The 14,099-nt window shown below is 36.5% G+C and overlaps 1 protein-coding gene across 2 annotated transcripts in view; it reads right to left on the reverse strand.

Annotated features, from left to right (window-relative positions):
- Nucleotides 1-14,099, reverse strand: part of DOCK4 (dedicator of cytokinesis 4) — a 249,613-nt gene that overhangs the window by 104,864 nt on the left and 130,650 nt on the right. For both annotated transcript variants that reach the window (XM_082311114.1, XM_082311115.1), the window contains exon 13: nucleotides 4,579-4,704. In XM_082311114.1, coding sequence (XP_082167240.1) covers nucleotides 4,579-4,704 — 126 coding nt within the window. The remainder of the gene's footprint in view (nucleotides 1-4,578; nucleotides 4,705-14,099) is intronic.

Genomic DNA, 14,099 nt, shown 5'->3' on the forward strand with positions numbered 1-14,099 from the left:
CATTTTTGCTCTCCAGACTCTTATTCTAAGCTTTGAAAGAGGGAATATGTTCCTAGTCAAATTCACATCATTGAAAAATGCATGTTATCACATGGATAGCATTTTGTGAGATCACTTGTATAAAAAGACAAAGATTCTAGTTCTAGTTTCATTTTAAAAGCTTCTGAAAATGGAAAGTTAAAAAGATGGGAGAGCGTGTACTTGCACATGAAAAGAATAAAAGACCTTTTAATAATCCAGATGAAGGAGTAATGAGTATACTCAGTAGCTTTCAAAGACAGAATTCTGATGAGATTTAACTGGACAGCTAAAGGACATCTAATGATATTAAAAGTTGAAAAATGCAAAGCAATGCAGATGTGATGGTAACAACTCTAAGTTATTTTTCCTAAATTAAGCACATGAAAGCTTAATGTAGGAAACTTAAAAGCACTGCAACATCCTGGGAAGCTCATTCTATCTGCTGAATGAGCAGAAATCATAAAAAAAAGACAAACGTTGAGAAACAAAATGCAACTTCCATTGTTTGACAAATGTAAGTCCGAAAGTATTAAAATTCCATTGCAGAAATTAATACAGCAGCTTCATGTAGAGTCTTTAGCTATGCTATTTGTGAGACGATATCACAGGATTAGAAGAGGACCAAAAAATTCAGAGTTAAGGACTACAAGCCAAGAACTCTGCAGTCAGGACTGACTAGTTCAGCTATAGATACCAGCATTATAGACCATCTAAGCTTATGCACAAGGAAAATAATGGTCAGTAATACTATTGTACTGACTTGTCAATTCTTTAACCTCTTCTAATATCATAAGAGTTTAATAATTTGAATAGACAGGAAGAAACATAAACTCTGATATTAACTCAGAGCAAGTAGTGGTAATGCCACCAGTTCAGATCATAAGCTGAAACAGGGTGTCTATAGCTAGTTGATATCCATCTATGAAAATCTGTTGAGATGTCAGCGAACAGGCCAATTGTTTATACACTGCAGTATGTTTTATGGACTAAGACATTTGGAGGTGAGCTGCTGTCCTCTATAAGATACAGAGCCTTTCAAAAACGTATCTATAGCTGTTTTAAATTAGAATTATCTTTGATATTGTAGACAAAGCTGCATAGAGTAAGTTTGTAGGTAAAGTTCCAGGAAGTAAGGGTTGGACCTAACTGAATTGCTTAATGAAAAAAGGATGCTACAGAAAGACATGAGATTATTTTACTTTATATGCTAGTGTCTCATGCTGAATGGATTTTGGCGTTGAATGTACCAAGTAATCAAGACTACTACTACCAGTAACAGCCTTAGCACTATTAAGAACAGTACAGCTTAAATAAAGTAAAGCAGACGCAGTTCTGGTCTGATAAGCACAAGAAAGGAAGATGTGCAACTAGACAGATGCTTACCACATGATAGTTTAGAGTCTGTGTACAACTGGCAGTCCTAGCAGGGAGCTATGGCTCCTCCAGTAAGTCCTCATTTAGACAAACAGCTGTGCTAGGGTTCATTCCAATTCTAAAAACCCCAGACAACACACACTAATGATCAGGCTTTTTTATGGAATTAGATATCTTCCACAAAGATGCAAAAGAATATGCACATGCATATGCGCTAGAACACATGAGCATATGCAGCACTGAAGTTATGCACTGATACAGACGCTCTAAGTCAAATTTGGAAACAGATTCCGTAAGAGTGCACTACATGTAACAGCAAAAAAGCTGGTAAAAAGTATGTATAGAAAAATACAAAAGGGCTTTCATATTCCATCACCTATTATGTATGTTAATCTAACTTAAAGTACTGCTCAAAAAGGATAGTATGTTTGTAAATATTAAATGCTAAATTTTATATACTAGGTAATGATGTGGTTGTCTGTCCTTTCAGGAAATGAAGACAAATTCAGGGTGTAAGCGCAGTTGTCCTTTGATGCTGTACAAAGCTTTCCAAGAATACTGGCTTGTACATCTGCAGACTGCCACACTAGGATGCTGGGAAGTTTACTAGTGGATTTAAGGGGAGACTCTACGCAACCCTGTTAAACCTAGAAAATGCATGTTAATTAGACTCACAAAATAATACTTTCACTGCCTTTCCTTCTTCTGTCAGCTAGAATAAAGTGACTTACTTATTTCAGAGCCTTTTTGAGCCATATATGCCTTTTTCTAGCCATCTACTTCATATCCTAAAACACTTGGAGTTCTTCATTAAAAAATTCCACAGGTCCTGGAAGGAGCATTCTGTGGCTTCACCCTGTCAGGCTCCAGTGACATAAAAAGCATTGCTCTATAAAAACATGCATTATTGAACGAATTATATGAACGAAATTCTGGTTTGGCATGTATGCTGATCCTAGTAACTTTTAACAGGAAAACCTCCAAAGAGAAGAGGATTGATATGATGAAAAATGAAGGTCAGGAGAGTTAAAATATACCAGAATAGGAAAGAGACTTAAAATATAGCATTTATAAAAGAGATACTGTAGTTTAGCAGCATGAAGTATTTCTTATTGAATAATTCAAGAGCATCTGGTTCAGAACCCTAACCTAAGTGCTAATTAGCCACAGCAACATACTTACTTTCAACAAAAATATAAAATAAGATCTAATTAATGACCATTTCCAGTGGCAAAAGATGAAGTTCTCTAATTTATCTCTGAAGACAGACACTAGAAGAGAAACAAAATGAAAGGGAGCTTTAAAAGAAAAAAGCATTTCAAAGGCTAGGTTCCTGCAGGCATTTCAGTGCCTAGGGCATACTGCTCTGGTTAGCCCTTGGAACTTGTCACTGCAAGAGTGAGATGATTTTCTCTTTAGAAGAAATCTCTTCCATGCCAGTAAACATAGAATAAACGTTGTACATTTTCTAAACTGAGGTATGCATACATTTCGACTGAGAAAGCAGCACACCAGAACCCATATATTATTTTTTTTAATAAAAAAAAGGACAAACTGAGCCTGCACATTCTTTGAAATTGAGTTGAGAAACTCCTCCAGCAGCTGATTACGCAGTACTCTGCTATAACATGTTTTTTGCAGTTTAGTACATCACGTTATTTCACAACTGGAAAGTCAAGGGATAGAAGAGCTATTTATAGAACTTAGAAAATTTGATAACACAGAGCAGAAGGTCACTAGATCATAGATAAATGGAGAAAGGTTTCTTAATGGGAGTTATAGCGTGCTCAGCAAAACTGCTTCTACTGTTATCAGCCATATTATCTGCAATACTCATTTGATTCAAATTACAAATCCAACAGTAATACAACAAATAAACCCTAGCTAATAAGCCGTAAGATTTCAATTGAATGCTTCCATTAAACATACATATATAATCTACCTTTAAATTAAATGGCACCTGACTCATGCATCTTATTGTTCTAAATATTGCAGTCGTGCCAGCAGAGTATTTTCATAATAACGCTAAAACTATTTTATTAACTTGTGTTCTGTGCGTGTTTTATGTGATTAGTAGTACTGATCAAGGATGCAGAAGGACAGATGTTTAATTGGCAGTAAGAACACAAGAGTGAATTCTCAGATGTCAAGTTTCAGGAAGAAGTTCAAGAGAAATACATGCCCATAGCTAAAGCTGAGTCTCATTACTGAGTTTTAAATGCCTATTTAAGACGTCCCTGATTAGTGAAGTATTGAAGCTTATTTATTCTTGCCTCAGAACCTTAGTTTACTTCTGATTTAGGTACACAGGAATGCAAAGACAGATCTTTGTAAAGAAGGTAGTCTCTATTAAAAATCTGCAAGTCATGAGGATTATTTACATTTGAGACAGTCAAGGTATTGTGTGTGGACTCAGCTGAAACTAAAGATGCAAGCTCCTCCCTGCAACATTTCTCAGCAGCAACACAACACCATAATCATGCCAAACTAGTCTGCTTGCAAGTATGCTCTTCCTTTAAAGAGACATTTGCCTTATAATTTCCTGCAACCCCTTAAACTTTTTAAAAATTTCATTTCAGGGACAGAACTATAGATATTACTGCAATCTTCTTCCTGTATTTGCTTCTTCACATTCATATTGACACAATCTTTCTACCTGCCTTAGCATCTGTTTAAGTATTTGCGCATTTTGTCATACAATATAATCAAAATAAAGCCTCTACAACCCTATTATCCATTTCTAGTATCTTCATTTCCTGTATTTGAGACACAAACCTGGTGAAACCAGAAGCTCTACAGTGTCAGTGAAATTCTGTGAATCCTTATGTAGAAAGCCACCAGTTCTTAAGAACATAATGTTCTGCTGGTTATCTCTTTCTGTGCATAGAGCTCAGCAGTCTTGCATTCAGTCATCTTCACTTCTATGAAGTGGGGTTCCCTCTCTCAAAGGCGGCTGCTATGGCTGTATGCCCTTTTCACACTCACACAGTAACTATACAATATATAATGCAATGGGGCCACTGGGACACCGTCTTCTTCTATCTGAAAAAAACTAACATAAAAGTCTCTGGAAAAGTTTAAGAAGTTTTAGAACACAGTATTTATTCGGAAAGCAGCTGAAAACTAATTAATTTCTCATTAGTTCTTTCTTCTGCTGTTTATTGAAAGTTTTTTTTAACTTACCAGGCATTATAATATTGGAAAAACCTAGTTTCCTTGTTATGGATACTCCATGGGTAAACATGGATGTATACTCTCTCCTAATTTGTTCTATGTCTCCATGAAGCAACTGAAGAGAAACTGCCAGACCTGAAAATGAAGAGAAAAACAAGGAAAAATAAGACATTCAAAAAGATTATGGTCATCAGTACTTCTTAAACATACTTGCAAGTGTATATGCATTCCTGAGAACTCAGAAAATTCAGAGGAAGTTCAATAATACCAAGTCAATGCACCTCAAATTTTTTTATGTATTTAGGAAGGATACCAACATCCAGAAATCAATAAAGGCTTGACAACTACCCATGAAAAAGCATTAGCAAATTATTACTGATGTGTAACTGAACTACGATGACATGTTGGATCAAAGTTATCTCAATAGGGATGGACTGAGGCCTTAACTGGAAAAAGAATTAGAAAAATGTCCATTTAGCGAAATGTCAATCAGTAATATTTGCTACCATTTCAATTTTTCACTTTCTTCAACACAATGCTGCCTTCAATGGTGTGCAAGAAAAGGTGCAAACACAGTGGTCCCTATCTATGGGAGAAACGTGGAAGTCTCATTACAATGCATCGCTTAATCCAATAGAAAATTATACAACTTATTAATCCAAGATCTCAAACTCTAATAAACCAACATAGCATAATCAGTATTTTTTACTTAGGCACAGTAATTTCATAATGACTGAAATTACAACTTTTTTCCAATATTCATCAGATTTAATCAATCATGCTCTTTCCTATGTTTGCTAGAAGACATGAAAAATGCAAGGGTGGCCATATAATCATTTTCCAATATTTATTCCTCTAGAACCAAGGAAGAATAACTTCATCTACTATATGTGCAGTATACAAATAAATTGCAAACAGTATACTTCATTACAGCTGACATTAACAAAAACTACAGGCATGCCTTTTCGTTATTTCAAATATAATCACTGAGGCAAGTGTCAGGATGATACAGCTTGTAAAGATTAATCTTCCCTGACCTTCAACATTAGTACAGCATATCGCATGTCAACATACAGATCAAGGAGAAGATAAGAGCAAACTCTTCACATACACTGAACAACTAGAGATAAACAGACAACTCAGGAGAATCATAATTAACTTTAGATTATACTTAAGTAAATAACACATACACACAGACTGAACAACAAGGTCATCGGTCCTTTGGGCTTTGGAAGAAATTTCCCCTACAACCATGTTACTATTTAACTGAATAAATTTACTCGAAGTTTGATGGTTCTTAAATCAGAGCTTGAAAAATCTGTACTAAGTACTGCCAGTCCAGGCTACCGCACTAAAGAGATCAGAGGTCTAATTAGCATGACAACTTTTATCTTCTTCCTCTTACCTACACTTAGATTTTATTTTGGCAACTCCAGAAAACATGATACTTTGACCAGACTTCCATTCTCGTATGAAAAACAGCTCACCTACACATCTCCAACTGAGTACATAAACAAATCTTACAAGGAAAAACATTCAGTGAAGTCTATTCTATTTTAAGGACTGTATTCAATGCCATGGACATTAACTATTTTTGTAATGGGAATTTGTTCTGTGGTTATCTAGTTAACAACTTTTAGGAAGTAGTGACATTTATTATTGGTGTAGATGAGAACAAACCACATTGTGGTCAGCTGGTGGTACAGGAGGTTGGTAAGAAGTCATACAGGCAAAATTCAGACACTGTTAGAGCAGGTGAAAAGTTTTTCATTGCTGGATGGAAAGTGCTAGGCTGGGTATAGCTCACTTACAAATATGGATATTTAGCCCACCTCCAATCTTGTTTCTTTTGTATTTGAAGAAATTGTTATGCACACATATGTATATTCATACCCTCATATGCCCCTACTGTACTGTTTCCTTGGAAACCTAAACCACATTTGCCAGTGCATCAATTACAACAGCGTTAATCAGATATTGTACACCGCCTGGTGTTGAGTAAAGTTATTGTTTTCTCTAAACAAAAAGTTGAAGACCTCAAATCCAATTAGTACTACAGTTTTCGTCGTGCACAAATTTCACAGATTTCCTTGAAGGATTTTATTTAGCTCAAAAATGAGATAAATGTCAAAAAACCTTATCAATGGTAAAATAGTTTTAACTTGAGAAATAAGCTGCCTGTCAAGGATTTGAAGTACTTGCTCACGCAAGGCAAGAAAGGTATTAGAGCTCTGTATTTCACAGCATTCATTTTTAGAAAATGAAGAGTCATCTCTTCATATCCAAAAGCATCAAGAAAATCTCTCAGTGAACACACTTATAACATGGTTTAGTCATTTTACCTACAGTTTAAATATATCTTTGGAATATAAATGGTATGCAACCCCCAACTCTTCAGAATAATGAAGAACATTGGATCAAAGATAGCAAAGTTACTTAAAAATGTTATATGGTGTAAACAGTCCAGCACAATAGGAAAGAGTAAAACTAAACCAGAATGGAAAGAGGGTAAAGAGGCACAGGGAAGGAAGTCCGAAGAACTTCAAAAAAACCAAGGTTTCAAGTTAACAATCTTGCCACTGAGGATCCAGTTGCCAAATGACAAGGGAATTGACAACAAGGGAAGCAGAAGATCTGCTAAATCTGGTAAAAACACTAAAGTTAGGAGCATAAGGACTTCATATAATCGATAACAAGTAGGCAATCCCCAGTTAAGTGTTCTGATTGCTCTCTCGAAGCTCCACTAATTTTGCAAGGAAACTAGGCCCCTCTGCATTAAGGGCCTAAAATCAGAAGATGCATACTGTTACTGAGGTGTGACACCCAAGTTACAGAATAGGTTGCTTTAATTCCCACTGATTTGTTACATTCAGGATCTTGTGATGGGCAAAAGGAATGCACTGTATATGAAAAGCCAGGAACTTATTTTTAGTCCTAATGACAGTTATAACGGTCTAACCAAAGACATTATTATTAGTCCATTTACAATGATACTAACACACTCTAAACAAAATACTGTTAAAATGACATACATACACACAATCTTTCCAGTATCTACCCCTTGCTCACCCTTCCATTGCCCCTCTGGGGTCTTAAGGTCAATGGTTTCAACCTGGGAAGGTGGCGTATGGTGACCGAGTTATCAGCATCCCGAGTCCTTTGCCATGAGGAGTAGGATGTTGCCTGTTTCTTCCTCCTCTCTCTCTAGGCTCCTCTTGGAGTAATTTTTATGTTTGTTAATGTGCTTTGCACCCTGTTATTTCTTCACTGGTCTGCAAGTCTGCATTACATTTTCATTCATCATCTATGATGTGTTTTATATATGCCACATATCTGTTCTTTGTTCTCTTTGGTTCCCCTAAAACTGGTTTTATCCTGTTCTCGAGGTCACACTATTTGATGACCAGTAATTGGCCACTGGTGAGCTGTTCAGAGGTCTGGAGCCTCTATTATCATCCCATGCCAGTACTTTCAAGGCCTCAGTTATGGTCGCGTGTCTTTACTCTTCTATGTGCTGTTTTAGTCTAGGGTTATAGATAGCTAATTCTACACAGAGTAACCACATGTTATAACTATCTATTAAATACAAAACATATATACCAAAGTGGGTTACACCACACAATTGTACAAAGCTAAGCAAGAGATAAAATAAAGTAGATATAATTTATTATTTTGTCATTAGATAACTGCTTTTACAAGTCAGAACAAACCTCCAGGCAGGCTAAGACAAGTCCAGCCAGCCAAAGCCAGATAGGTAGAGGACTGTGTTGTCAGCTAAACACAAGGCCTGTGGCCAGTTACAAGCCACAGCAACCCCATCGTTATGGGTCTACAAAAATACAATACACTTGCCAAAGAAACTAGACACCCATCATGACTGAGGAACCACGCATCTGAAATAAAAGTCATGGGGTACTTTAAAAAGATGGAATAATTCACTTTTTACAAGGGACTAAAGTTTGTATCCTCATTATAAATCAAGTTACCTCACTATCAATTAGAGTTAACTAACATCATTTAAACCATACTGACATGTCACAGAGCAATTCAGATTCAGAAGGTTGCACATTCAATTGAAGTCAAGAAGGAGTCCCTCAGATACACTGCAAAACAAAGTGGAATGAAAAGGAACTGACTAGTTGAAAGACACCACCTTCCTCACCAAAATGTAACCAGAATTTTGAATACCATAATGGCCAGAAAGCTACTGAACTCAATGTACAAGTGATTAAAGCTATCTCTATGAAGAAGAAAGGAAGGGGTGGAGAGGAAACATTACTGCTCCTAGAAAGGAAGGTTTAATCACCAGACAGTAATGAGACAGGGTCAAGGTGGAGCAGGCTTCCAAAGAATTTGGTCAGCAGCCAGTCTGCGAAAAACAGAAGTCACTGAAGGAAAAGAATGCAGTCAAAAGAATGCAGAAATATTCTTTTTGTATACAGAGATAGAAAGTTAGTTCATTTTCTCCTATGGAAACATGAATACCTTTTCTGTCACATAACGAAGGTAATATCCTTTAGTTTTAATTTATTCCAGTCTGATGATGTATGTCAACATCAGTTCTTTCTCATCTCATTTCATGCAGTAGACAAAATTATCCGCTTTAGAAAAAATTAGAGCATTCCTGCTGGAACAGCTATGCACGGACAAAGCAAAATAGAAAACTGCAACATGCCACCATACACTGCATCTGACTGTGGCTGATGATCATTATGCCATCTATGAGACCTCAAATCTATCCAAAACTTCGTAACTACAAATTTTGCATTTCTAGAACATTAGGAGCTAAAACACAACAATGAAAATTATTATCCAGTCTCTGAAGGACTGGCACATTTTCTTTAATTAGGTACAGAGTGTGGCTTTGTTCCCTCAGAAATGATTTTCCATTACCTCCCTAGCGGTAATTAAAACCTCTTGTGTTAGCTATTATTCTTTATCTACTCCAGTTTTGAAAATATTACTACAAAACTCTGTGCGGTACTGTAAACAGATCTGCTTTTCTTTCTTTTGCAAGCACATGAAATTTCTCACAATTAACTAGCACCGTAGTTCACCACAGATTATTTTTATCATTCAGATGAAAGAATATAGAAAATTGACAAGTTGCTGAATAAGCATTCCAAATTTTTGTTAGATCTGTCATTTTACCTTAAAACAGCTTTTATACTGCAGTATTGATTTCTGCATTTATTTATGACAAAAGGCAACTGTTCATTATGCTTACAGACCACTTATTTGCATTTGAGCTTCTGCAGGGAGGGGAAGCCATTTACATTCAGCTTCTATCTACTGGCGGCTGAGAATCCTAGATCATATTAAGAAGAAAATGCCTAGCAGCTGCTCAGGAAGCTGACAAAAAAAGCTTGGACAGAAAGCTATTCAGCACTGTTTGTATTTTAAGAAAGGTAATAAAATAAGACATCTGTCCAAATAAAGCTGCCTAAGGGTGTTAAAAGTATTCTGAAAGCATACAGGTGTTCCCATTTCTGGTAGTATTTCAAGTGTCCAAATTACCACTGCAAAGATAAAACTAGTAGATTTCCACATTGTTATTAGCAAACAAATGATTTATTGATTTAATGTGATCTGGGAAAAATAATTGTATAAATCTGGTGCAATTTGGCCACAACAAAACCTATGTAGTAAATCCCACAAGTTACAGGCTGGGAACAGAGAGAGGAAAAAAAAAGAAAAAAAGGAGGAGAGGTAGATTCAATCCTCGCAGCCCTTGTTGAAGACTTCATTGTGATTACTTTGAGTTATCAAAGGAAACTCCAAACTCTCTCTTTTCCTCAGCTTTAAATTCTGTTTTTCAGCTCAGTAAAAAAGAATGCAAGAAAAACCACCTTTGCAAAATTTTGACAACTTTCTTGGAGGTCCTTAATTAAATGAGCTCTTGTACCTAAGGCTTTTGTCAGAAATGCTCTCAAGTGTGGAAAGTTGCATTTTTTTTCCTTCGTCACATGGAACACAAACACTTAAATGCAAATGGCATCATATTATCACAAGAAAACTGGCTTGGAATTTCTTTACAGGGGAGATGGTAGAGCCTCAAGTATTTCTTGCTAGAATCACCATAAAATGAAGGTTAAAGGACCAAGAGGCTAAGTGACTATTATAAGCATGTAGTCTAACCTCCTTATACAATAAAGATCTCAGCAATAATTTCTCTAGTTCTTATTAGTATGCCCACTGATGCCCTTTTCTATTAACAATACACACAGCCTGTAAATATCCATTTCCACACTACATTGCTATATTGCAAAGGCAAATCATCTTGCTCAAAAATTTTTAAACTGTCAGTTTTACATACTGTTTTGTTAACTAGAATTCTAGGCAGTGCACAAAATACACAATTTTATAAGTGCTTTATATTGCTTCTAGTGCAAACAACAGACAAACAGTTCCAGGGAAACACCTGTTATTTTCTCCTTCATGAAGTGCAGTTCTGCCATGCAAACCGCTTTCACACCATTGTATTAGAAATTTAGCTACTTGCATTCCAATTATGTGTCTTACTTCAAATAAAGAAACAGTCAACATTTAACTGGGAGCTAAAGAAAGTGTCAAAAAACAAAACTCCACCACCATAGAACGCCAGGTAATGTTTGTAATGAATTTGTAAATATAACCCTTGAAGGAGCTAAAATCATGCATATATGTTCTATAATTTATCGTTTGAAGTAGTCTTAAGACTTTTTATTCTTTCAGTAGATAAAGTAAAGGAAGTCAATAACACTATTTAATAGTAGCAAGCAGAATGAATTTTTGGAAAAGGCTTATAAAAATCTCACTGCTAAGACATAACCCAACTCCAAGATGGAAATATGAGCCAGCTATTCTCATTATGTAGCCTTCGCTACGAATTTCAGGGTTTAAATTGGGTGCCATTTCAATCACATGCATAATCTCAGTACTGAGATGAACAGCAAGTCAATGGCTTCTACTGGATATAAGATGTCCCTGACAGTATCACAATGGCACATTTTTCATTCTTCTCTAAAAACAAGTCTTTTAGCAACACCCAAGAGCACAGTACAAGTTTAACTTTATTAGGGCCCTCACCTTCAGCACAGTGTACAATTCATGCTATATGAAGGACACTTACAGATAACTACACCAAAAATCTACCTTGAACTTGATTTTTGAAGTCCTTATGGTAAAGCCAGAACTTTGTGAAAGACAACACCACAAGCTTGAACTGTTGTACAAATATACAAAATTACATGACAGGCCTATGAGTCTGCCACCTTTAAGGATTAATATCTTTTCCCAAAACTACCATACTTAATATTGCATGCTAGATTAGGCTACAGCTTTTAAAGATTTGATTACTCCTGAATTTGGGAAAAGGGTTTAACATTAGGTTGCTGAACAATGTCATCCAGCTGTAAAAAGTACTTGAAAAAATAAAGTTCTACAAATCCTTGTCTAAAAACCTGCTCTGAAACTGGCTTTTTATACATCAAAGTTGTCATTCAGGGCCAAATACTCTTGAACAACAATTTATGTGCAAAATTCTCTATATATTTAATCTTTCAGCTTTAGCATTTGTTGAGAACAAAAAGGAATGCTTTAATTCATTGTGCACTTAGCAAAGCACATATGAGCACTATTCTTATTTTAAATGTATTTCAAATAGCAGCCTTCAGTGACAACTAATTCTTAAACACATCAAAACAGAATACACAATCTCCTTGTCACAAAATGTAACAAAGATTAAAACTGACAGATTAATAAGTTGTCACAGAACTATAGTAATTAAACAAAGGCATTTGCTGTTTAAATGTTAGTGATGTGTAAATACAAAATACATTTCAGAGCACCACTGACACATCTGTGAACCCTGCCAAGAACAGACAAACACCAGTGATCTTCTCTTCTTAGCTGAGCACAGATGCAGGAGGTAGTTTGATGTCATTAATTGTGTGCCCAGGAGTTACCTAAAAGGTACAAACTTTGTTCTATCTTCTGTCGACTATGTTACCAGTCCTGCCCTCATTCTCCACCAGACATTGCTCCACTCATCTCTCCACTGTGAGCCTACACCTCCTTTTTGGGGCCAACAGCTATAGCTGCTCCCAGCAGGGAATGCACATTTTGTTTCCTAGCTGACATTTCTCATGCTGATTCACAGGAGGAAGCTCTCCTTGCAACAGCTCTGAGTGGGGTAACGCTGTGAACTGCTGGGGTAGTGTCACGCAAACATAGTCACACTACTTCTTGTATCTAGAAAATACTGCAAGTTACCACAACTCCCTTCCTAGAAATACTGCGCTCTGTAAACTTACACTGAGCTACTAATTCCCTGCTGTATTTGATCTCTTTTCATCATACAAAGTGTGGAAAAATGATGCTCCACAGTTATATCACTTCATGGGGCCTCCACAGTTTCTCCACTGCAATGAAAATAATGACTCTAACAGGCTTCCCCCTCTGAATCAAGGAATTTGTAAGCCAAATTTAAAGTAATTCACATTTACTTTTGTGAAATAGGAGATGAAACAGTGAAAGTATCTGTTTTTCCACCTGTTGTTTTTTTTTTTTTTTTTTTTTTTAAATTTCTCAGTGTTTGACAGTAATCCCAGAGAAAAGATATTATTAGAGTGCCAAGAGTCTGTTGAATGCAGGTAAATAGGTGTGGGAAGACATACACTACCCCAAAGCACATACCACTGTTTCTATCCAACTGCCTCTATTGCCATACTTGTCTCAGAACTTGCATCTTGTCAGTGAGTTCATGCATTGGGCTCATCTACCTCATGCTTTCTCTGACCAACTTGTATACAACCACTGAGCTAGACTGAGATTTAGTATCAACTGACATGTACGGGGGAGGGGGGGGGGGGGGGGCGGGGGGGGGGGAGGAAACACACACACACATAAGGTAACAATAGTTCCCTAAAACCAAGGATGTTTGCTTTAGGAAACTTACTTTGGTCTGCTTGAACTGAAATGATAGCAGTGTAATGAAATGTGCCTTTGAATGAGCAACGTCACTGAATTTCAAAAAAGTTAGATCCCACTTTGAAGTTGGTTTCTCTTTGAACTGGTGTTGGACCACATAGCCTCCTGAGGACCCTTCCAACCTAACTTACTGTATGATTTAACGAATAACTTTCCCACCTAAGATGACAGTTTGTCCTTCCTCATGATGGGATTCTTGGCAAACATCTGTCAACAATATGGACTTCAAGTCCTCCATGCTTCTATCAGTGCATTATGCAGTTGCTCATTCATTGACTGGTCTCCTTTAGTTAGGCAGCATCACTTTGGATGACCCTCTGCCTGCAGATTTTTGCACAGGTACATGGAAACAAGTTTGAATTTATTACAGACAGTAAACTAATCATTTGAAAAATCTACTTGTGCATCTTTCTCTTTTAAAGGAAGAAATTAACAGTTTGTGGCTGACAGACTTAAGACAATCTTTTACAAATCAAACCATAACCTGAATTTGTCTTAAAAACAGCCTCCCAATTCAGGCCTTGCCTCCACCATAATTAAAAATTCACATTCCTGCCAAC

This window comes from Platalea leucorodia, assembly GCF_965183815.1.
Source record: "Platalea leucorodia genome assembly, chromosome: 4".
NCBI lineage: Eukaryota > Metazoa > Chordata > Aves > Pelecaniformes > Threskiornithidae > Platalea > Platalea leucorodia.